The sequence below is a fragment of the Gymnoscopelus braueri genome (assembly GCF_963280865.1).
Source record: "Gymnoscopelus braueri genome assembly, chromosome: 4".
NCBI classification, from domain to species: Eukaryota; Metazoa; Chordata; class Actinopteri; order Myctophiformes; family Myctophidae; genus Gymnoscopelus; species Gymnoscopelus braueri.
Window position 1 is genome coordinate 1118201 of NC_137605.1, and position 25000 is coordinate 1143200.

The 25000-nt window shown below is 43.2% G+C and overlaps 1 protein-coding gene and 1 pseudogene across 2 annotated transcripts in view; one reads left to right on the forward strand and one right to left on the reverse strand.

The window, feature by feature from the left end:
- Window positions 1-25000, reverse strand: part of LOC308084327 (protein NLRC3-like) — a 297537-nt pseudogene that overhangs the window by 16655 nt on the left and 255882 nt on the right. The window lies entirely within an intron of this gene.
- LOC308084509 (zinc finger BED domain-containing protein 4) lies at window positions 20990-23007 on the forward strand (the record flags this gene model as incomplete). The annotated part of the gene is made up of 2 exons (XM_080427174.1): window positions 20990-22572; window positions 22731-23007. 2 exons carry the CDS (start codon window positions 20990-20992, stop codon window positions 23005-23007), a joined length of 1860 nt encoding a protein of 619 aa, XP_080283300.1.

The following is a 25000-nucleotide window of genomic DNA, read 5'->3' on the forward strand; positions in this document are numbered from 1 at the left end:
GAGGAGAGACCACTGCACTGCAACACGTGATGAGACCCAGGAAGCAGCATTATGGAGGCTGATGCAACTACAGTTTAACACTGCAGACCCTCACCCTGTTTAACACACTGCAGACCCTCACCCTGTTTAACACACTGCAGACCCTGTGTTGCCAGGTCTGCTTATTATAATTTCCCCCCAAGATTTTATTTGAAAATAGCAGATCTACAAGCATGCGACGCATTGTGAGCTTGTAGATCAGCTTTTTTCAAATAGCTGATGTATATGTTTAAAGTGCTCATGTGGCCCATAGTCGCTTCTTTTGGGCTTGTTTTCCTAGACCTGGTTGCTTGTTTCTCTCACAGAATCTGGCAACACTGCAGACCCCGACCACAGCCCCTCCCCCTATTGGTTGGTTGTCTAGGAAGTGACAACCGGAAATGGTAGCATTTGGCGGAAGTACCGACCAAGGAAATGACGTTGATGCTTTACCAATCTGTTAACATTCTCCGTGAATGAAACGAGTGTTGTGATTGGTCAAACAATATCGTTTCTGGGGGAAACGCGTACGACGTAAATCCTGTCCACTCAGGACTACCTGTCCACTCTCTGCTTTAGGTGGTGACCAGGCTCTTCTCTAACCTCTTGTTTTAGGTGGTGACCAGGCTCTTCTCTAACCTCTTGTTTTAGGTGGTGACCAGGCTCTTCTCTAACCTCTTGTTTTAGGTGGTGACCAGGCTCTTCTCTAGTCTCTTGTTTTAGGTAGTGACCAGGCTCTTCTCTGACCTCTTGTTTTAGGTGGTGACCAGGCTCTTCTCTGACCTCTTGTTTTAGGTGGTGACCAGGCTCTTCTCTAACCTCTTGTTTTAGGTGGTGACCAGGCTCTTCTCTGACCTCTTGTTTTAGGTGGTGACCAGGCTCTTCTCTAACCTCTTGTTTTAGGTGGTGACCAGGCTCTTCTCTGACCTCTTGTTTTAGGTGGTGACCAGGCTCTTCTCTAACCTCTTGTTTTAGGTGGTGACCAGGCTCTTCTCTGACCTCTTGTTTTAGGTGGTGACCAGGTTCTTCTCTGACCTCTTGCTTTAGGTGGTGACCAGGCTCTTCTCTAGTCTCTTGTTTTAGGTGGTGACCAGGCTCTTCTCTAACCTCTTGCTTTAGATGGTGACCAGGCTCTTCTCTAAGCTCTTGTTTTAGGTGGTGACCAGGCTCTTCTCTAACATCTTGTTTTAGGTGGTGACCAGGTTCTTCTCTGACCTCTTGTTTTAGGTGGTGACCAGGCTCTTCTCTAACATCTTGTTTTAGGTGGTGACCAGGCTCTTCTCTGACCTCTTGCTTTAGGTGGTGACCAGGCTCTTCTCTAACCTCTTGTTTTAGGTGGTGACCAGGCTCTTCTCTGAGCTCTTGCTTTAGGTGGTGACCAGGCTCTTCTCTAACCTCTTGTTTTAGGTGGTGACCAGGCTCTTCTCTAACCTCTTGTTTTAGGTGGTGACCAGGCTCTTCTCTAACCTCTTGCTTTAGGTGGTGACCAGGCTCTTCTCTAATCTCTTGCTTTAGGTAGTGACCAGGCTCTTCTCTAACCTCTTGCTTTAGGTGGTGACCAGGCTCTTCTCTAAACTCTTGTTTTAGGTGGTGACCAGTCTCTTCTCTAATCTCTTGCTTTAGGTAGTGACCAGGCTCTTCTCTAACCTCTTGCTGTAGGTGGTGACCAGGCTCTTCTCTAACCTCTTGCTTTAGATGGTGACCAGGCTCTTCTCTAACCTCTTGTTTTAGGTGGTGACCAGGCTCTTCTCTAGTCTCTTGTTTTAGGTGGTGACCAGGCTCTTCTCTAGTCTCTTGTTTTAGGTAGTGACCAGGCTCTTCTCTAACCTCTTGTTTTAGGTGGTGACCAGGTTCTTCTCTGACCTCTTGTTTTAGGTGGTGACCAGGCTCTTCTCTAAGCTCTTGTTTTAGGTGGTGACCAGGCTCTTCTCTAACCTCTTGCTTTAGGTGGTGACCAGGCTCTTCTCTAACCTCTTGTTTTAGGTGGTGACCAGGCTCTTCTCTAACCTCTTGTTTTAGGTGGTGACCAGACTCTTCTCTGACCTCTTGTTTTAGGTGGTGACCAGGCTCTTCTCTAACCTCTTGTTTTAGGTGGTGACCAGGCTCTTCTCTAGTCTCTTGTTTTAGGTGGTGACCAGGCTCTTCTCTAGTCTCTTGTTTTAGGTAGTGACCAGGCTCTTCTCTAACCTCTTGTTTTAGGTGGTGACCAGGTTCTTCTCTGACCTCTTGTTTTAGGTAGTGACCAGGCTCTTCTCTAACCTCTTGCTTTAGATGGTGACCAGGCTCTTCTCTAAGCTCTTGCTTTAGGTGGTGACCAGGCTCTTCTCTAGTCTCTTGTTTTAGGTGGTGACCAGGTTCTTTTCTAGTCTCTTGTTTTAGGTAGTGACCAGGCTCTTCTCTAACCTCTTGTTTTAGGTGGTGACCAGGTTCTTCTCTGACCTCTTGTTTTAGGTGGTGACCAGGCTCTTCTCTAACCTCTTGTTTTAGGTGGTGACCAGGCTCTTCTCTAACCTCTTGCTTTAGGTGGTGACCAGGCTCTTCTCTAACCTCTTGTTTTAGGTGGTGACCAGGCTCTTCTCTAACCTCTTGTTTTAGGTGGTGACCAGGCTCTTCTCTGACCTCTTGCTTTAGGTGGTGACCAGGCTCTTCTCTGACCTCTTGCTTTAGGTGGTGACCAGGCTCTTCTCTGACCTCTTGTTTTAGGTGGTGACCAGGCTCTTCTCTAACCTCTTGCTTTAGGTGGTGACCAGGCTCTTCTCTGACCTCTTGTTTTAGGTGGTGACCAGACTCTTCTCTAAGCTCTTGTTTTAGGTGGTGACCAGGCTCTTCTCTAACCTCTTGTTTTAGGTGGTGACCAGGCTCTTCTCTAACCTCTTGTTTTAGGTGGTGACCAGACTCTTCTCTAACCTCTTGCTTTAGGTGGTGAACAGGCTCTTCTCTAACCTCTTGCTTTAGGTGGTGACCAGGCTCTTCTCTAACCTCTTGTTTTAGGTGGTGACCAGGCTTTTCTCTAACCTCTTGCTTTAGGTGGTGACCAGGCTCTTCTCTGACCTCTTGTTTTAGGTGGTGACCAGACTCTTCTCTAACCTCTTGTTTTAGGTGGTGACCAGGCTCTTCTCTAACCTCTTGCTTTAGGTGGTGACCAGGCCCTTCTCTAACCTCTTGTTTTAGGTGGTGACCAGGCTCTTCTCTAACCTCTTGCTTTAGGTGGTGACCAGGCTCTTCTCTGACCTCTTGTTTTAGGTGGTGACCAGGCTCTTCTCTAACATCTTGTTTTAGGTGGTGACCAGGCTCTTCTCTAACCTCTTGTTTTAGGTGGTGACCAGGCTCTTCTCTAACCTCTTGTTTTAGGTGGTGACCAGTTTCTTCTCTAACCTCTTGTTTTAGGTGGTGACCAGACTCTTCTCTAACCTCTTGTTTTAGGTGGTGACCAGGCTCTTCTCTAACCTCTTGTTTTAGGTGGTGACCAGGCTCTTCTCTAACCTCTTGTTTTAGGTGGTGACCAGGCTCTTCTCTGACCTCTTGTTTTAGGTGGTGACCAGGCTCTTCTCTGACCTCTTGTTTTAGGTGGTGACCAGGCTCTTCTCTAACCTCTTGTTTTAGGTGGTGACCAGGCTCTTCTCTAACCTCTTGTTTTAGGTGGTGACCAGGCTCTTCTCTAACCTCTTGTTTTAGGTGGTGACCAGGCTCTTCTCTAACCTCTTGTTTTAGGTGGTGACCAGGCTCTTCTCTAACCTCTTGTTTTAGGTGGTGACCAGGCTCTTCTCTAACCTCTTGTTTTAGGTGGTGACCAGGCTCTTCTCTAACCTCTTGTTTTAGGTGGTGACCAGGCTCTTCTCTAACCTCTTGCTTTAGGTGGTGACCAGACTCTTCTCTAACCTCTTGTTTTAGGTGGTGACCAGGCTCTTCTCTAACCTCTTGTTTTAGGTGGTGACCAGGCTCTTCTCTAACCTCTTGTTTTAGGTGGTGACCAGGCTCTTCTCTAACCTCTTGCTTTAGGTGGTGACCAGGCTCTTCTCTAACCTCTTGTTTTAGGTGGTGACCAGGCTCTTCTCTAACCTCTTGTTTTAGGTGGTGACCAGGCTCTTCTCTAACCTCTTGCTTTAGGTGGTGACCAGACTCTTCTCTAACCTCTTGTTTTAGGTGGTGACCAGGCTCTTCTCTAACCTCTTGTTTTAGGTGGTGACCAGACTCTTCTCTAAGCTCTTGCTTTAGGTGGTGACCAGGCTCTTCTCTAACCTCTTGCTTTAGGTGGTGACCAGGCTCTTCTCTGACCTCTTGCTTTAGGTGGTGACCAGGCTCTTCTCTGACCTCTTGTTTTAGGTGGTGACCAGGCTCTTCTCTAACCTCTTGCTTTAGGTGGTGACCAGGCTCTTCTCTGACCTCTTGTTTTAGGTGGTGACCAGACTCTTCTCTAAGCTCTTGTTTTAGGTGGTGACCAGGCTCTTCTCTAACCTCTTGTTTTAGGTGGTGACCAGGCTCTTCTCTAACCTCTTGCTTTAGGTGGTGACCAGGCTCTTCTCTAACCTCTTGCTTTAGGTGGTGACCAGGCTCTTCTCTAACCTCTTGCTTTAGGTGGTGACCAGGCTCTTCTCTAACCTCTTGTTTTAGGTGGTGACCAGGCTCTTCTCTAACCTCTTGCTTTAGGTGGTGACCAGGCTCTTCTCTGACCTCTTGTTTTAGGTGGTGACCAGACTCTTCTCTAACCTCTTGTTTTAGGTGGTGACCAGGCTCTTCTCTAACCTCTTGCTTTAGGTGGTGACCAGGCCCTTCTCTAACCTCTTGTTTTAGGTGGTGACCAGGCTCTTCTCTAACCTCTTGCTTTAGGTGGTGACCAGGCTCTTCTCTGACCTCTTGTTTTAGGTGGTGACCAGGCTCTTCTCTAACCTCTTGTTTTAGGTGGTGACCAGGCTCTTCTCTAACCTCTTGTTTTAGGTGGTGACCAGGCTCTTCTCTAACCTCTTGTTTTAGGTGGTGACCAGACTCTTCTCTAACCTCTTGTTTTAGGTGGTGACCAGACTCTTCTCTAACCTCTTGTTTTAGGTGGTGACCAGGCTCTTCTCTAACCTCTTGTTTTAGGTGGTGACCAGGCTCTTCTCTAACCTCTTGTTTTAGGTGGTGACCAGGCTCTTCTCTGACCTCTTGTTTTAGGTGGTGACCAGGCTCTTCTCTGACCTCTTGTTTTAGGTGGTGACCAGGCTCTTCTCTAACCTCTTGTTTTAGGTGGTGACCAGGCTCTTCTCTAACCTCTTGTTTTAGGTGGTGACCAGGCTCTTCTCTAACCTCTTGTTTTAGGTGGTGACCAGGCTCTTCTCTAACCTCTTGTTTTAGGTGGTGACCAGGCTCTTCTCTAACCTCTTGTATTAGGTGGTGACCAGGCTCTTCTCTAACCTCTTGTTTTAGGTGGTGACCAGGCTCTTCTCTAACCTCTTGTTTTAGGTGGTGACCAGGCTCTTCTCTAACCTCTTGTTTTAGGTGGTGACCAGGCTCTTCTCTAACCTCTTGTTTTAGGTGGTGACCAGGCTCTTCTCTAACCTCTTGCTTTAGGTGGTGACCAGACTCTTCTCTAACCTCTTGTTTTAGGTGGTGACCAGGCTCTTCTCTAACCTCTTGTTTTAGGTGGTGACCAGGCTCTTCTCTAACCTCTTGTTTTAGGTGGTGACCAGGCTCTTCTCTAACCTCTTGCTTTAGGTGGTGACCAGGCTCTTCTCTAACCTCTTGTTTTAGGTGGTGACCAGGCTCTTCTCTAACCTCTTGTTTTAGGTGGTAACCAGGCTCTTCTCTAACCTCTTGCTTTAGGTGGTGACCAGACTCTTCTCTAAGCTCTTGCTTTAGGTGGTGACCAGGCTCTTCTCTAACCTCTTGCTTTAGGTGGTGACCAGGCTCTTCTCTGACCTCTTGCTTTAGGTGGTGACCAGGCTCTTCTCTGACCTCTTGTTTTAGGTGGTGACCAGGCTCTTCTCTAACCTCTTGCTTTAGGTGGTGACCAGGCTCTTCTCTGACCTCTTGTTTTAGGTGGTGACCAGACTCTTCTCTAAGCTCTTGTTTTAGGTGGTGACCAGGCTCTTCTCTAACCTCTTGTTTTAGGTGGTGACCAGGCTCTTCTCTAACCTCTTGTTTTAGGTGGTGACCAGGCTCTTCTCTAACCTCTTGCTTTAGGTGGTGACCAGGCTCTTCTCTAACCTCTTGTTTTAGGTGGTGACCAGGCTCTTCTCTAACCTCTTGCTTTAGGTGGTGACCAGGCTCTTCTCTGACCTCTTGTTTTAGGTGGTGACCAGACTCTTCTCTAACCTCTTGTTTTAGGTGGTGACCAGGCTCTTCTCTAACCTCTTGCTTTAGGTGGTGACCAGGCTCTTCTCTAACCTCTTGTTTTAGGTGGTGACCAGGCTCTTCTCTAACCTCTTGCTTTAGGTGGTGACCAGGCTCTTCTCTGACCTCTTGTTTTAGGTGGTGACCAGGCTCTTCTCTGACCTCTTGTTTTAGGTGGTGACCAGGCTCTTCTCTAGTCTCTTGTTTTAGGTGGTGACCAGGCTCTTCTCTGACCTCTTGTTTTAGGTGGTGACCAGGCTCTTCTCTGACCTCTTGTTTTAGGTGGTGACCAGGCTCTTCTCTGACCTCTTGTTTTAGGTGGTGACCAGACTCTTCTCTAACCTCTTGTTTTAGGTGGTGACCAGGCTCTTCTCTGACCTCTTGTTTTAGGTGGTGACCAGGCTCTTCTCTAACCTCTTGTTTTAGGTGGTGACCAGGCTCTTCTCTAACCTCTTGTTTTAGGTGGTGACCAGGCTCTTCTCTAGTCTCTTGTTTTAGGTGGTGACCAGGCTCTTCTCTGACCTCTTGTTTTAGGTGGTGACCAGGCTCTTCTCTGACCTCTTGTTTTAGGTGGTGACCAGGCTCTTCTCTGACCTCTTGTTTTAGGTGGTGACCAGACTCTTCTCTAACCTCTTGTTTTAGGTGGTGACCAGGCTCTTCTCTGACCTCTTGTTTTAGGTGGTGACCAGGCTCTTCTCTAACCTCTTGTTTTAGGTGGTGACCAGGCTCTTCTCTAACCTCTTGCTTTAGGTGGTGACCAGGCTCTTCTCTAACCTCTTGTTTTAGGTGGTGACCAGGCTCTTCTCTGACCTCTTGTTTTAGGTGGTGACCAGGCTCTTCTCTAACCTCTTGTTTTAGGTGGTGACCAGGCTCTTCTCTAACCTCTTGTTTTAGGTGGTGACCAGGCTCTTCTCTAACCTCTTGTTTTAGGTGGTGACCAGGCTCTTCTCTAACCTCTTGTTTTAGGTGGTGACCAGACTCTTCTCTAAGCTCTTGTTTTAGGTGGTGACCAGGCTCTTCTCTAACCTCGTGGCAGATGAGTGAGGCTGGGACCGAGGGGGAAGTGAAGGAAGAAGACATACTCCCGTTTTCTTTTGTATTACTTCAGTAAAAGTAGAAATACCACAATATTAAAAAATACTCTCAAGTTTTTAAAAGTACAAAAGTATTGTCAATCAAAATATTTCAGTGCCAAAGTAAAAACACCCAGAATTTTTTCCTAATCTAAAATAGCCGTTGGACAAGCTGTAGAGCGGCTATATTGAACAGCCTATAAGTATAAAATAGGGCTCAAGTGGTTGATGTATGTTTTTGTATTCAAATCTGCAAAGTAACTGTAAAATGTAGTGGAATAAAAAAAGGTACAGTATGTGTCTCTGAGATGTAGCGGTATATAAGTATGAAATATAAACTAATAACGGAAATACTCAGATAATGTCAAAGTACCTTGGAATTCTATACTCAAATACTTGAGAACATTTTGTTTTACTTTGCACCACCTGCTATACCCCCCCCTCCCCCTTCCCCCTCCCCCCTACAGATATCTGGACGTCTCATCTCTGAGGAGATGCTGCTATCTGTGTCTCCTCCTCACTATGAGGAGACGTAAAGTGAGGAAGGCTCTGTGCTGCTATCTGCGTCTCCTTCTCCTCACTCAGATTATAATCTATCTGCGTCTCCTTCTCCTCACTCAGATTATAATCTATCTGCGTCTCCTTCTCCTCACTCAGATTATAATCTGTGTGAGGAGGAGACTCAGACTGTAATCTGCACCATTGTTTCCATGCGTCTATGAGAGCCCATGTAACGCAGATTAAAACACAACCTTATTTAAAAACATTACCAGACACTGATGCTCTCCTCTCCTCTCCTCCCACCCCACCACCCACCCACCCACACACCCACACACACACACACACACACACACACACACACACACACACACAATCTACTGAGGTCTCACCGGACGAGAGAGAGAGAGAGAGAGATCACAGATTATAACAGGGCAAATGTCTCTGAAAGGAAAAGTCATGAAGAGGATTTGCATCGAGGAAAATACCACAAGATAAGTCTGTCAAACTGTGTGCGTGCGTGCGTGCGTGCGTGCGTGCGTGTGTGCGTGCGTGCGTGCGTGCGTGCGTGCGTGCGTGCGTGCGTGCGTGCGTGCGTGCGTGCGTGCGTGCGTGCGTGCGTGCGTGCGTGCGTGCGTGCGTGCGTAGAAACACACTACAGCTACAAGACTCAGGTTTCAAGATCAAGGAGTTGTATTGTCATTCCAGGTCCAGAGACCCTCATGGTTCTTTGAGGGAGTTCTAAATGGACCCTTACGGGTGTGTAACTCTGAGAGTGTAACCCTTACGGGTGTGTAACTCTGAGAGTGTAACACTTACGGGTGTGTAACTCTGAGAGTGTAACCCTTACGGGTACGTTTGGTTGCATTTGTACACTCTTAGAGATACGTGGGTCCTTGAAATTAAAAGATTTGAGAAATGAGAACCAAATTACATTACATTACATTACAGTCATTTAGCAGACATTACATTACATTACATTACATTACATTACATTACATTACATTACATAAGAATTCATTTAGCAGATGCTTTTATCCAAAGAGACTTACAGTAAGTGCATTCAACACAGGTAGGGAACAAAACTACTAATCACCAGAAGTCTGAAGTGCATTCTCTTCTAAAACAAGTAACTAAGAGTATACCTAGTGCTAAGGTAAAAGTGACATATATCAGCTACCTACTTTCTTAAACACATGAGACACATAGGAACATCAAATGAGCAAGAGATAAAACAAAGGAGGTTTAAATAGCAAGAGTTCCTTTACATATATACAGGTATATCTGTTTGGAATGAGCTGCCTCTGTGTGTCAGGCAGTCTCTATCTCAATGGTCCTAGACCAGGGGTCTTCAACAGGGGGTCCAGGACCCCTAGGGGGTCCTCAGAGTTACTACAGGGGGTCCACCAAATCTTTGTGTTATGATTTTTTTTTTTACCTTAACCACTTGAACCCTAATATCCCTTTTCTGAGGAGAACTTGAGCCAAAAATAGCAGATCTGCAAGCTCACAACGCCTCGCAGCGCGAGGCGTTGGTTCCCAGTTCGAGGTTCCCAGTTCGATCCCGGGCTCCCCCTGAGTTAGTGTGGAAGTGTCCTTGAGCAACACACTGAACCCCTCACTGCTCCTGATGAGCAGGTTGGTGCCTTGTATGGTTTCCTCCTCCATCGGTGTATGAATGTGTGTGTGTGTGTGTGTGTGTGTGTGTGTGTGTGTGTGTGTGTGTGTGTGTGTGTGTGTGTGTGTGTGTGTGTGTGTGTGTGTGTGTGTGTGTGTGTGTGTGTGTGTGTGAATGTGTGTGTGAATGTGTGTGTGAATGTAATGCACAATCTATGTAAAGCACTTTGGATAAAGCGTTATATAAATGCACCATTTACCATTTATATCCTGGGTTTAAGTTATATTGTGTTTATTCATTTCTCTTACCAAAATCAAGTCAAATCAAATGTCTATCTTTGGGGCAATTTACACTATAAAATCCTAATTTTGAGAATGTACAAATGGAACCAAATGGACCCGTAAAGGTCCATTTTTGTTCCATTTGTACATTATTGGAATGACAGTCCCGTAACTCCTCAAGGACCCCAGGGGGTCCCTGGACCCTATCAGTCTGAAGAGACATGTTCCCAAAAGAGAAGATTACATTTAGCAGACAGATGTATAAGTCAGTGTAGGAGCAGAGGAGACAGAACAGTCGTTAAACATTGTGTCATTGGATTACCTTCCATCTGCTGAGATCAGAGACAAAGTGGAAAAGGCGCGCTCCTCTGAGGGCCGAACTCTGCCAGGCCGGCTTGGCCAAAATGTGGAAATCAGTCACAGCCAATTGGAATGTAATATGAAACATCTGGATCACATGACTCCAACAGAGTTGTGGCAAAAAACGGCGTTTTGCAAAATGGCGGAAAAGGTAGTTGCGTAATGACGCAAAATGTTGGATTGTACGACATACGGTTCAAGAGTTAAACGTGAAGCGACCAGTTATAGCGCCACCATGAGACTGATTTGAAAAGTGCGTTCTACTGGGAGTGTGCGTGCAAGAGATGACAGACATACGATGGACACATGGACAGGACAGGAGCAAAAGCCCTGGGAAGCCAATTGGAGACAATTAACACACATTAAAATGGTGGCCCTATTTTGGGCATATCATATATTTCACTATTTAAAAGAAAGTACTGCTTAAGGTGAAACGGTTCCCAATGTTGCTGAGGACCCACTAGAACCCCTTCAACCCCTAGAACCCCTTCAACCCCTAGAACCCCCTAGAACCCCTTCAAGGACCTTGGAAGGAGAGAGAGAGAGAGAGAGATGTAAGGCTGTAGAGACAGACACCAGGGAGGATGTAATAACACTACTAACACATACACACACACACAGAAAATTACATTTTCTCTCTCGTTCACCACATTAGATCCATTTGGACACGATGCTAAATCTGATCATGTAGGAGCTGAGTGGGGGAGGGGGGGGCAAGACCCCCGATGCAATAAGGTGTATGGAGGGCCGTAGGGACCCCCCCTCCCCTACTATAAACTAATCTTCACATTTCCCATCGCCACGCTCATCTTTTAGCCTCTTGTTTTGTTTGTCCTCGCTGTCAGGAGGAAGACCTCGTACGTCCATATTTAAACATTATTATGTTTTTTCCCCCGTAAATGAATAGCCTACAGCAGGAGTTTAAGGTTGTTCAGACCAAGGAGAGAGAGATGAAGCAGGGACCCCTTAGCTGAGAGAGAGATGAAGCAGGGACCCCTTAGCTGAGAGAGAGATGAAGCAGGGACCCCTTAGCTGAGAGACAGATGAAGCAGGGACCCCTTAGCTGAGAGAGAGATGAAGCAGGGACCCCTTAGCTGAGAGAGAGATGAAGCAGGGACCCCTTAGCTGAGAGACAGATGAAGCAGGGACCCCTTAGCTGAGAGAGAGATGAAGCAGGGACCCCTTAGCTGAGACAGAGATGAAGCAGGGACCCCCTAGCTGAGAGACAGATGAAGCAGGGACCCCTTAGCTGAGAGAGAGATGAAGCAGGGACCCCCACTATATATTGTATAACATTGTGTTGCAGATTAAATTTCATAGCTTCAATGACAATCATCAATTAATGTTTTTTATATTTATTATGTTTTAGACATTAATTACTCAATACTTAGTTAAATTGATCTTTGGCTCTGTACTTGGTTTGCTCTTTTTTCCCCACAAAAGTAGTGAAAATAGCAGATCTACAAGCTCATAGTTCTGCTTTTTGCATAATTGTCATAACTTTTTCCATGTTGACAAATGTTCATACATTTTCCAATTTTTTTTTTAAAGCGATTGGCTGCTATTTCTTAAATATTTTGAAAGTATAAAATTATTATAATTCATACAAGTAATTTATTTATATATTTAAGCCCCCTATACCCGCATATCTGTCTAAATACCTCCAAAAAGTTAGTGACACCCACAGTCACGAAACTAGAGGGAGCGTAAACAACAATCTGGTACCACCCACCCATAAAACAAACATGGGCAAATTCTCCTTCAACAGCACAGCCACCAAGGAATAGTCTAACCCCATCCCTCAAAAAATGCAGTTCGCTGGGCTCATTCAAAACAGCCCTAAAAACTAATCTTTCTGGAGGCCAAAAGAGGAGGTCCCCCAGACGACCCCCCTCCCCTTTTTTGTATATATATTTTTTTGCATGTTTTTTTTTGTATATAGTGTTATTTTTCTATGTATTTTTATGTTGATATTTGAACTGTTTGGTTGCTACTATTATGTCTATGAAATTTATACCAAGGACCCCAACGGAAACAAGTCCGCAAGGACTTTTTTGGTCGGACCTTTTAGACAAAAGTATTGTAAATGTAATTGTGTTGTTTTACATTATTTTTGCCTGATAAAATGTTCAATGAATCAATCAAGCCTGCCCTGTGCAATTTTTGTTGAAGCCTAAAATAAATGTTATTTCTACAAATGTCCAATGTGACAATTAAAGGGAAAGACCACTTTAGTAGAGGTTTGAGTTGTGTAGTTACCTTATAGACCACTTTAGTAGAGGTTTGGGTTGTGTACTTACCTTGCCATGGTGTTACTTCTAAGGTTGACAAGAAATGTAAAATAATTGCTCCATTGATTAGAAATTGTTGATTCAAAATAAGCTCTTCATTGACTTACATTATACAGTGAAACAGCTCTCAAAGTCACTCAAAAACTAAGTTTATTCAGACAATATAGAACATCACCAAACCACTACTGTTTATTTCTTTAATACAAATGTCAACTTCCTGTTGGTTTTACTATTTTTATTAAGAAGAAAAACCCGGACTGGATCTGTGGATCTGAATCTTCAAATAGTAAAATCAACAGGAAGTTGACATTTGTATTAAAACAAAAAAAAACTTTCACTGTTTATGTGCTAAAAGAGTGACTTTGAGAGCTGTTTCACCGTACAATTTAAGTCAAGGAGGAGCATATTTAGAATGATCAATTTCTAATCAATCTTATTTTTGATTTCTTATCCACCTTTGGAGTTACATCATGGCAAGGTAACTACACAACCCAAACCTTTAATAAAGTGGTCTATAAGATAACTACACAACCCAAACCTCTACCACAGTGTCTATAAGATAACTACACAACCCAAACCTCTACCACAGTGTCTATAAGATAACTACACGACCCAAACCTCTACCACAGTGTCTATAAGGTAACTACACAACCCAAACCTCTACCACAGTGTCTATAAGGTAACTACACGACCCAAACCTCTACCACAGTAATCTGAGTTCCCAGAAGTTTTCGCCTGCTCTGGCGAGAAACGTCTGGGCCAGAGCCCTGGTATTTGTGGGCGGGATGTAGCTTACGCTCAGAATCTGAGCGGACACGCCTCTTACCGGTCTGACTCGTCTAAAAAGTCCGACGAGAGGCAAACAGCAGTACACAACAATGGCGGCCGCAATTTCTCAAGGAGAAATTGCTTCCCGTCGATCCTATTTAGATGTAGCACCCACTGCATGTGGATCCCGCCCCCTTTTCCTCATTGGCTGTTGATTTGAATCACAACGCAGTGGCCGCGCCCCTGCTGTCCAAGCTCCGACGCAATGCCTCCCAGACTACTACCACAGTGTCTATAAAGTAACTATACACAACCCAAACCTCTACCACAGTGTCTATAAGGTAACTACACAACCCAAACCTCTACCACAGTGTCTATAAGGTAACTACACAACCCAAACCTCTACCACAGTGTCTATAAGGTAACTACACAACCCAAACCTCTACCAAAGTGCTCTATAAAGTAACTACACAACCCAAACCTCTACCACAGTGTCTATAAGATAACTACACGACCCAAACCTCTACCACAGTAATCTGAGTTCCCAGAAGTTTTCGCCTGCTCTGGCGAGAAACTTCTGGGCCAGAGCCCTGGTATTTGTGGGCGGGATGTAGCTTACGCTCAGAATCTGAGCGGACACGCCTCTTACCGGTCTGACTCGTCTAAAAAGTCCGACGAGAGGCAAACAGCAGTACACAACAATGGCGGCCGCAATTTCTCAAGGAGAAATTGCTTCCCGTCGATCCTATTTAGATGTAGCACCCACTGCATGTGGATCCCGCCCCCTTTTCCTCATTGGCTGTTGATTTGAATCACAACGCAGTGGCCGCGCCCCTGCTGTCCAAGCTCCGACGCAATGCCTCCCAGACTACTACCACAGTGTCTATAAAGTAACTATACACAACCCAAACCTCTACCACAGTGTCTATAAGGTAACTACACAACCCAAACCTCTACCACAGTGTCTATAAGGTAACTACACAACCCAAACCTCTACCAAAGTGCTCTATAAAGTAACTACACAACCCAAACCTCTACCAAAGTGCTCTATAAAGTAACTACACAACCCAAACCTCTACCACAGTGTCTATAAAGTAACTACACAACCCAAACCTCTACCACAGTGTCTATAAAGTAACTACACAACCCAAACCTCTACCAACGTGCTCTATAAGGTAACTACACTCAACCCAAACCTCTACCACAGTGTCTATAAGGTAACTACACACAACCCAAACCTCTACCACAGTGTCTATAAGGTAACTACACAACCCAAACCTCTACCACAGTGTCTATAAAGTAACTACACAACCCAAACCTCTACCACAGTGTCTATAAGGTAACTACACAACCCAAACCTCTACCACAGTGGTCTGGCCCTTTAATGGTCATCCAGAATGACAGGATGGTGACAGGCCTGGTTGTGACTAAATACTAAGTACATTGTATCCATTCTGAACACAGGTTATTATATTAATAATAATTACATTGGATCTATTTGAACAACAGCTTCTTCTTTTCCTCCATTTCCTGAAAAGTAACAGTCATGGACATAAGAGTTTTCCAGCTGACAAAGACGTCTTGTTTCTATAGATAGTGATGTCTCTTTAGAGGAAGGACTTACCGCTCCCCCGCGGCCGTCTAACTGCCGTCTAGTGTTCTTAAATATCTTTCTGTCGGAGAGATAAAGCGCCAAGATTGGTCCACTAGAGGAGAGAGAGAGAGGAGAGAGAGACATAAGACCACTATAGAGGAGAGAGAGGGGCTTCATCTCACAAAGCAGCTGAACTGAAATGCATCCCAGAGGAAACACCGACGCACTGTTCTACCATTTAGCACCACAATGTGAAGCTCACTGACAACATCACAACCTCTAGTAAAACAGAGGGTGTGAGTGATTATCTGATTCCTTAGAATAAGTCTTAAATAGCTCTATATTGTGATAGTAATCATTGTTATAGAGTGTTTGTTCAGTAACATTGTTAAATAGCTCTATATTGTGATAGTAATCATTGTTATAGAGTGTTTGTTCAGTAACAGTGTTAAATGGCTCTATATTGTGATAGTAATCATTGTTATAGAGTGTTCAGTAACAGTGTTAAATGGCTCTATATTGTGATAGTAATCATTACTATAGAGTGTTTGTTCAGTAACAGTGTTAAATAGCTTTATATTGTGATAGTAATCATTACTATAGAGTGTTTGTTCAGTAACAGTGTTAAATAGCTCTATATTGTGATAGTAATCATTACTATAGAGTGTTTGTTCAGTAACAGTGTTAAATAGCTCTATATTGTGATAGTAATCATTACTATAGAGTGTTTGTTCAGTAACAGTGTTAAATAGCTCTATATTGTTATAGTAATCATTGCTATAGAGTGTTTGTTCAGTAACAGTGTTAAATAGCTCTATATTGTGATAGTAATCATTACTGTAGAGTGTTTGTTCAGTAACAGTGTTAAATAGCTCTATATTGTGATAGTAATCATTGCTATAGAGTGTTTGTTCAGTAACAGTGTTAAATAGCTCTATATTGTGATAGTAATCATTACTGTAGAGTGTTTGTTCAGTAACAGTGTTAAATAGCTCTATATTGTGATAGTAATCATTGCTATAGAGTGTTTGTTCAGTAACAGTGTTAAATAGATCTATATTGTTATAGTAACCATTGCTATTGTGTGTGTGTGTGTGTGTGTGTGTGTGTGTGTGTGTGTGTGTGTGTGTGTGTGTGTGTGTGTGTGTGTGTGTGTGTGTGTGTGTGTGTGTGTGTGTTCAGTAACAGTGTTAAATAGCTCTATATTGTTATATTAATCATTGCTATAGAGTGTTTGTTCAGTAACAGTGTTAAATAGATCTATATTGTGATAGTAATCATTACTATAGAGTGTTTGTTCAGTAACAGTGTTAAATAGCTCTATATTGTTATAGTAATCATTACTATAGAGTGTTTGTTCAGTAACAGTGTTAAATAGCTCTATATTGTTATAGTAATCATTGCTATAGAGTGTGTGTTCAGTAACAGTGTTAAATAGATCTATATTGTTATAGTAATAATTGGTATAGAGTGTGTGTTCAGTAACAGTGTTAAATAGCTCTATATTGTTATAGTAATCATTACTATAGAGTGTTTGTTCAGTAACAGTGTTAAATAGCTCTATATTGTTATAGTAATCATTGCTATAGTGTGTGTGTTCAGTAACAGGGGTCTCTCCGTCTCTCCAGCTCTTTAGTAAACACAAAATATCTGTTCAGGCTGGGATAGTAATTTCTTCCAATCAGGAGAGAGAACTCATGCAGGACACAGAATAAACAAGTGAAGTGATTGGATGTGATGACAGCACACAAAATTGGATTTGAAACCATTATCAAATCAGAGCTGATAAATGTGTTCCCTTTCCTGATGTTGGCAACCCACCTGAAATGCATGTTGTGTTTATTAAAGAGCTGGAGAGAAGAGGAGAGACCCATGCTACTGAACAAACACTATATGTTACTGAACAAACACTATAGCATGTTACTGAACAAACACTATATGTTACTGAACAAACACTATAGCATGTTACTGAAAAAACACTATATGTTACTGAACAAAGACTATAGCAAGTTACTGAACAAACATTATGGCATGTTACTGAACAAACACTATGGCATGTTACTGAATAAACACTATAGCATGTTACTGAACAAACACTATAGCATGTTACTGAACAAACATTATGGCATGTTCCTGAACAAACACTATAGCATGTTCCTGAACAAACACTATAGCATGTTACTGAACAAACATTATGGCATGTTCCTGAACAAACACTATAGCATGTTCCTGAACAAACACTATATGTTACTGAACAAACACTATAGCATGTTACTGAACAAACACTATAGCATGTTCCTGAACAAACACTATAGCATGTTACTGAACAAACACTATAGCATGTTACTGAACAAACACTATAGCATGTTACTGAAAAAACACTATAGCATGTTACTGAACAAACACTATAGCATGTTCCTGAACAAACACTATAGCATGTTACTGAACAAACACTATATGTTACTGAACAAACACTATAGCATGTTACTGAACAAACACTATAGCATGTTCCTGAACAAACATTATAGCATGTTCCTGAACAAACACTATAGCATGTTCCTGAAGAAACACTATAGCATGTTACTGAACAAACACTATAGCATGTTACTGAACAAACACTATAGCATGTTACTGAACAAACACTATAGCATGTTCCTGAAGAAACACTATAGCATGTTACTGAACAAACACTATAGCATGTTACTGAACAAACACTATATCATGTTCCTGAACCAACACTATAGCATGTTACTGAACAAACACTATAGCATGTTACTGAACAAACACTATAGCATGTTACTGAACAAACACTATAGCATGTTCCTGAACAAACACTATAGCATGTTCCTGAGCAAACACTATGGCATGTTCCTGAACAAACACTATAGCATGTTACTGAACAAACACTATAGCATGTTACTGAACAAACACTATAGCATGTTACTGAACAAACACTATAGCATGTTCCTGAACAAACACTATAGCATGTTACTGAACAAACACTATATGTTACTGAACAAACACTATATGTTACTGAACAAACACTATAGCATGTTACTGAACAAACACTATAGCATGTTCCTGAACAAACACTATAGCATGTTACTGAACAAACACTATATGTTACTGAACAAACACTATAGCATGTTACTGAACAAACACTATAGCATGTTACTGAACAAACACTATATGTTACTGAACAAACACTATAGCATGTTCCTGAACAAACACTATATGTTACTGAACAAACACTATAGCATTTTACTGAACAAACACTATGGCATGTTACTGAACAAACACTATAGCATGTTCTTGAACAAACACTATAGCTTGTTAAAACACTATAGCAGATCTACAAGCTCACGACAAGTTGCTATGTGCCGCGTTGTGAGCTTGTAGATCTGCTATTTTCACTACTTTTTAAACAAACAAAAAAATCATATTTATGGAAATTAATTGTTTACATTTTCAATTGATGAAAAGCTGTGATCTTTTTGTTTAAACATTTGCATATCATTTGAATTTTTTTTTTTTTTTTTTTAATGGGAAAAAATATATATTTACTCGCGACCCATACTAATTGGGGGTTGGGAAACAGTGGGAAACAGTGGGAAACTCTAAAAAAGCCCATATGGACTGGATGTGGACAGTGTGGGGGCTCTAAAAAAGCCCAGATCCCCCACTCCCAAACACACACACACACACACACACACACACACACACACACACACACACACACACACACACACACACACACACACACACACACACACACACACACACACACACACACACACACACACACACACACACACACACACACACACACTCTACTATCAGTGCTTTTCAACCCTTTTCATATCAAGGTCCATTATTTAAGGGCATTTGAGCCACAGAATCATTTCATTACATTTAGACCCTCAGACCCAAAACTTATAATACTTTGTAATGGTTGGATGGATTGATGTGGTTCCATAGGAGAGATAACAGGCTGACCATCACAATAACTAAGATGTAAATAAGTCATGCAGATGTTTAACTCTTGGACCCGTAATGGTCCATTTGGTTTCATTTTACGCTCTCAAGAGTTAAAGATCTGTCAGGGTCCATTTGGTTACCAACCCGCCATCATGTTCAGCTGGGGACCAGGACCCGGACCAGGACCACCGGTTGAGTTATTGACATTAACCCATTCAATCCAGGAACACATCTACAAATACCTTCTAAATCCTGAGCGTGTTCTGAAAGCCGTAATGTTGCTATAATGATATCAGTGGCTCTCAAACTGTTTCATGTCAAGGACCCCCCCCCCCCCATCTCAAAATATGATGTCCCCCCCCCCCCATCTCAAAATATGATGCCCCCCCCCCATCTCAAAATATGATGTGTCGTCCCCCCCCCCCCCCCCAGAAGCAAGGATTTGAGTTACAAATGTTCGCTTTAAAAATATATATATTTGAAAGAATTGCACACATTTTCATGAATTTTCAAAAATAGCAGATCTACAAGCTCATAGTGCGTTACTCTGTGCCGCACTATGAGCTTGTAGATCTGCTATTCTTGAACACCCAAAGTATAAAATAATGGCCATAGCTCAAATCTAAAGTGACACAGATGCGTTCCCTCTCTCTCTCAGACCAGTTTGGATGAGGGGGGGAGGGGGGGGCACATGGGTATTTTAGCAAGAAAGATGAGCGTGCTGCTAAGCTAAGCTAAGCTAAGCTAAGCTAACATAAGCATGGTTGACAACCAGATTAGAACACTGGATAAGGGATTGGAGGGTGTTTCATGTGAGGGGGGGGGAGGGGGCGGGGGGTACTACGTGACAACAACACTGATAAGGGATTTATTTTTCTTCATGTGAGGACAGACAGATGTGAGTGGTCCTAAAGCCCTGAGTGTTACGTTAACGCACTTAATGTTACACTGATACTTGTATTGTATGTGTAATCTGACACACATAGATTAGGAGAATCACACACACACACACACACACACACACACACACACACACACACACACACACACACACACACACACACACACACACACACACACACACACACACACACACACACACACACACACACACACACAGAAGGGATAACAGTGAAAAGGGGAAAGAGGGATGTTCCTCTGATCTGTGTAAATCCCTGAGTATCTCATGTTAAATCCTCATAATGTGGATTAAGACCTGTTGAAACATACATGTATCTATATACTATAGTCTGTTTCATGTATCTATATGTTACCGGGAAATTGGAGAACCAGGGAAATTGGAGAAGGAGCTCGTTTTCACCGCCCCCCCCCCCAAGCAATTCTGTAGAACTAACACTAGAAGGCAATGCAAGCCACGAGGCTTCCCAACCACAGTGCACTAACATATATGGCCCCGACCACACACGCACGCACGCGCACGCAAACGCGCTCATGCTTTCAATTTGGTTTATTGAAAGCATGACTGTTAAGATCATTTTATTGTGTTCTGGCTTTTAACATTTGTTTTAGTTTATCCCTGACACACACACACACACACACACACACACACATGGATAGGGATCCATGAAAAGATCTATTCTCTCCCTATCGGGCCCGGAGGCGCTCGGGAGTGCCTCCTCGGCCTCAAGCTCTGCTGAGTCGGCGCACCTCCGTCATGGACAGTAACTATTATCACGTGTGCGTGTGAACGCGTGCTCAGCGTTCCCCTAGCGTAGCTTCCTGGTTGCTATGTGGGGGGAACAAAGCCCCGAAGCCCCGCGCCTAAAAACGAGCGCTCCGTTTTCAATTTCCCTGGTTCTCCAATTTCCCTGTGACATATATACTATAGTCTGTGTTGAAACATAGTATCTATATACTATAGTCTGTGTTGAAACATACATGTATCTATATTAGGGGTGCACCGATTTATCGGCCTTACATCGGTATCGGCCGATATTAGCCTCGTTGACTGCCATCGGTGTATCGGTGAATAACTTGACTGTCACCGATGGCAGCGGCCGATGTTCACTGACTGAGTGACTGTGCTTAATATGATGTGTTTTCTGCAGCCTACCAAACTGCAGTTCCAGATTAGATCCCTAGGTGGTGGTATAATACTACACTCACACGCCAAAGAACCACTGCACATGCGCAGTAGGTACTACATGCGCTTCATGTTTACACAAACAAAAAAAGAGACGATGTCTGCTGTGTGGGATTTCTTCACCGTCTCAGAGAAAGATCGCCGTTTAGCAGTTTGCAAGACTTGTTCTAACGACATTTCAAGAGGGGGTAATACCACCAAGGATTTCAACACCTCAGACCTGAAGGCTCATTTGAAAAGTAGACACATTGAAGAATATAATGACTTCCTGAAAGCTGACCAGAAGCGGCGAGATGTACAGGCTCGTCTGGCTGCCAACAAATCCACCAGTAGGCAGACAGACAAAACTCCGCCGATAGCAGCAGCATTTGATAAAGGGAAAAAATTCCCCTCAGATAGTACCAGAGCTAAAGACCTAAATAAGAAAGTTATGGAGTTTATAGCATTAGACGACCAGCCTTTCTCTGTTGTGGGGGATGTGGGGTTTCGAGCCTTGGTGGAGCACATGGAGCCCCGCTACACACTGCCCTGTCGCAAAACATTTGCTGAAGTTTGTCTCCCCGAATTATACCACGTTGTGGCCGGCCACATCCACGAGCTTCTGGCTGGTGACATCCCTGCCATCAGTTTTACTACTGATATTTGGAGTTCAGACGTTAGCCCTATGAGTATGCTTAGCCTCACGGCACAGTGGGTTGACAAGGAGTTTAACCTGGTCAAAGCAGTGTTACACTCACAGGAGTTCACAGGCTCCCACACTGCAAATGCTATCTCAGAGGCTTTTGAGAACATGTTTGAAACATGGAAAATACCAAAGTCCAAAGTCCATGCTGTCGTGAGGGATAATGCCAGAAATATGGCGAAAGCTATGAAGGACAGTAATCTGACTAGTTTTGGTTGCATGGCGCACTCTCTGCAACTAGTGGTTCATGATGGCGTTCTGACCCAGCCTAGCGTCTCGAGTGTGTTGGCAATATGCCGAAAAATAGTCGGCCACTTCAAACATTCACCCCTTGCCTACTCGCGCCTGCAGACTGTACAGGCGATACCAAAAAGATTACAGCAAGATGTCCCCACTCGCTGGAACAGCACATATCTCATGATGGCCAGCCTTCTGGAGCAAAAGCATGCACTCGCTGCATACGCAGTTGACCACGACCTCCCCGCAAACCTCACTGCACAACACTGGGGATTAATTGAAAACTTAATCTCACTTCTCTCCCCATTTGAACAACTGACGAGAGATATCAGTGCATCAGAGGCGTCGGTTGCTGACGTGATCCCCTCGGTGAGAGCGCTGATACGTCTTTTAAGCAAGGCTGTTGCTACAGACCATGGTGTTAAAACAACAAAGACGGCATTATTAGAGTCTATGAAGAAACGGTTCAGTGAGTACGAGTCTGATCCCACTTTCTTAATTGCAACGTTACTGGACCCCCGCTACAAGGACCGATACTTTGACGAGGATGTTAAGCTGCGAGCCCGAGCAGCACTTGACGCGCAACTGGTGGACACTGTGGATGAGGCGCGCGTGGATGAGACGCATGGAGAGGGTGCTGCGACGAGCGACCACCCACAGCGCAAGAGGGCACGAACAGACGAGGAGGAGGAACAGGAGCGACCCAGTCTGCACGACATGTTTGAGGAGATTCTGCAGGAAAAGGGACCAGAAATGCCAAGGTAAGGTGTATTTTGTAATCTCTATTATTGTTGTTATTATGTTGCTGTTAGCGCTATATTGTGGAGTGTGGACCACACTTGCATTGCACTGCTTGTAGCCTACCTGTATGGATAGTGACAAATAAAACCTCTTTATTCTTTATTCTTTATTCTTTAAGGACGAGGGTGGCAGAGCAGCTGGATAGTTTCTTTGCAGAGGCCCCCATTCCCAGAAATGATCCTGCACTCAAATATTGGCAGGAATATCACCATCGTTTTCCAGCACTGGGGCAAATGGCCCGCAAATACCTGTGTGCCCCATGCACAAGCGTGGACAGTGAGCGGCTGTTCAGCACTGTGGCTCACGTTTTGGATGAGAAGAGAAATAGGCTGACCTCTGACAAGGTAGAGATGCTCGTCTTTGTAAAGAAAAACATGCATCTTACCAAGAAGTAGAGGCCCACTATTAGGGAAGTCTTTTTTTTTTGTCTATTTGTTTTGTTAAAGACTGAGGCCCATGTTCAACTCCGCCAGCCTACTGCAATGGAAACACAAGGTGTATTGTATGAAAAATACAAGGGATGAAACTGTGAAAAATAGCCCTATTTGACTTTGTATTTGTTTTATATTGCTTTTCTTTCTTATCGCTTTTAGATATTATTTAATTTAATTTGTTTAACAAAATATTCGTATTGGGCTGTTATTTAATTTGTTGAAATTGGCCTGTTACTGTAAGTACAGAAGCATTTGTCATTGAGTAGGTAGTTGTATGGCAGGCAGTTTTCATAGAAAACATTTGTATTTTATTTTTTTGTAATCAGAGCCTATTGTGTTGTTGCACTGTTGCACAGCAGGCTATGAGTAGCACTGCACCTTGACTTGAATGTGTATGGTCTTCCCTAAGGGTTAATGGCTGCTAGTGTTTTGTAAGGCTGCATTGCAAGCTTTGTTTGTTTACAGTTGAGATGATGTCTTGAATAAGCCTGGTGTTACTGTTAAATGTTTGGCTGAATATGTGTCCATGTCCATCCATGGCATCTAAAGTTGCACCTTTTCATATTTTTCAAGTGAGTACTACTGACCACATTGATGCTGACCAACCATGATACTGACATGATTCTGACCATGATACTACTAGTACTGACAAATGACCATGATACTGACTGACATGATACTGACATGATACTGACATGATACTGACATGATACTGACCATAATACTGACATACTGACCATGATACTGACATGATACTGACCATAATACTGACATACTGACCATGATACTGACATGATACTGAGTTACTGACCATGATACTGACATACTGACCATGATACTGACCATGATACTGAGTTACTGACCATGATACTGACTTACAGACCATGATACTGACATGATACTGACCATCATACTGACATGATACTGAGTTTACTGACCATGATACTGAATTACTGACCATGATACTGACAGTGACAAGATACTGACCATGTATTATTTGTTTGCAACAGAGACTGTGGTGACTGAAAGAAGGCTATTTAGCTGGATGTGAAGCAATCTGTCTTCTCTTCTGTAAGAGTTACATATTAATAAAGAGATTGTTTCATACATCTTATTGAATTTGTGCTCATTAAAAGTGATAAAGGGCTGAAATGATTTAAAATTGTGCTTTTTAAATACTTAATTTATTTTCCTGGCATAAAAGGGTGAATGAATAACAACATAAACAAACATCGGTATCTGTATCGGCTATTGGCTAAATTGTTATTTTAAACATCGGTATCGGTATCGGCCAAGAATTTCCATATCGGTGCATCCCTAATCTATATACTATAGTCTGTGTCGGGTGGAATCCATATCTGTTACAATTCAAGAAATGTAAAATAATTAAATAACCTTTGTTCCACTGTAGTTATTTAGTCACAAAGCTCATGTTAATACTTTTCATTGGTTACATTACATTAGAGTCATTTAGCAGATGCTTTTATCCAAAGAGACTTACAATAAGTGCATTCAACATAGGTAGGGAACGAAGCTACTAATCACCAGAAGCATTAAGTGCATTCTCTTCTAAAACAAGCAACTAAGAGTATACCTAGCGCTAAAGTAAAAGTGACATATATCAGCTACCTACTTTCTTAAACACATAGACAAATAGGAAAATCAAATGAGCAAGAGATAAAACAAATAAGTGTAACGAATAAACAAGATCCAATAAAACAATAAAACAAGAGCTCGTACAACTAGTTAACAACAAGTAGGCAAGGCGAAGAGGAAGGGTAGTGTTTCCTGAAGAGGTGGGTTTTCAGCCTGCGGTGAAAGATGGGCAGTGACTCTGCTGTCCTGACATCAGTGACTCTGCTGTCCTGACATCAGTGTCTCTGCTGTCCTGACATCAGTGACTCTGCTGTCCTGACATCAGTGACTCTGCTGTCCTGACATCAGTGTCTCTGCT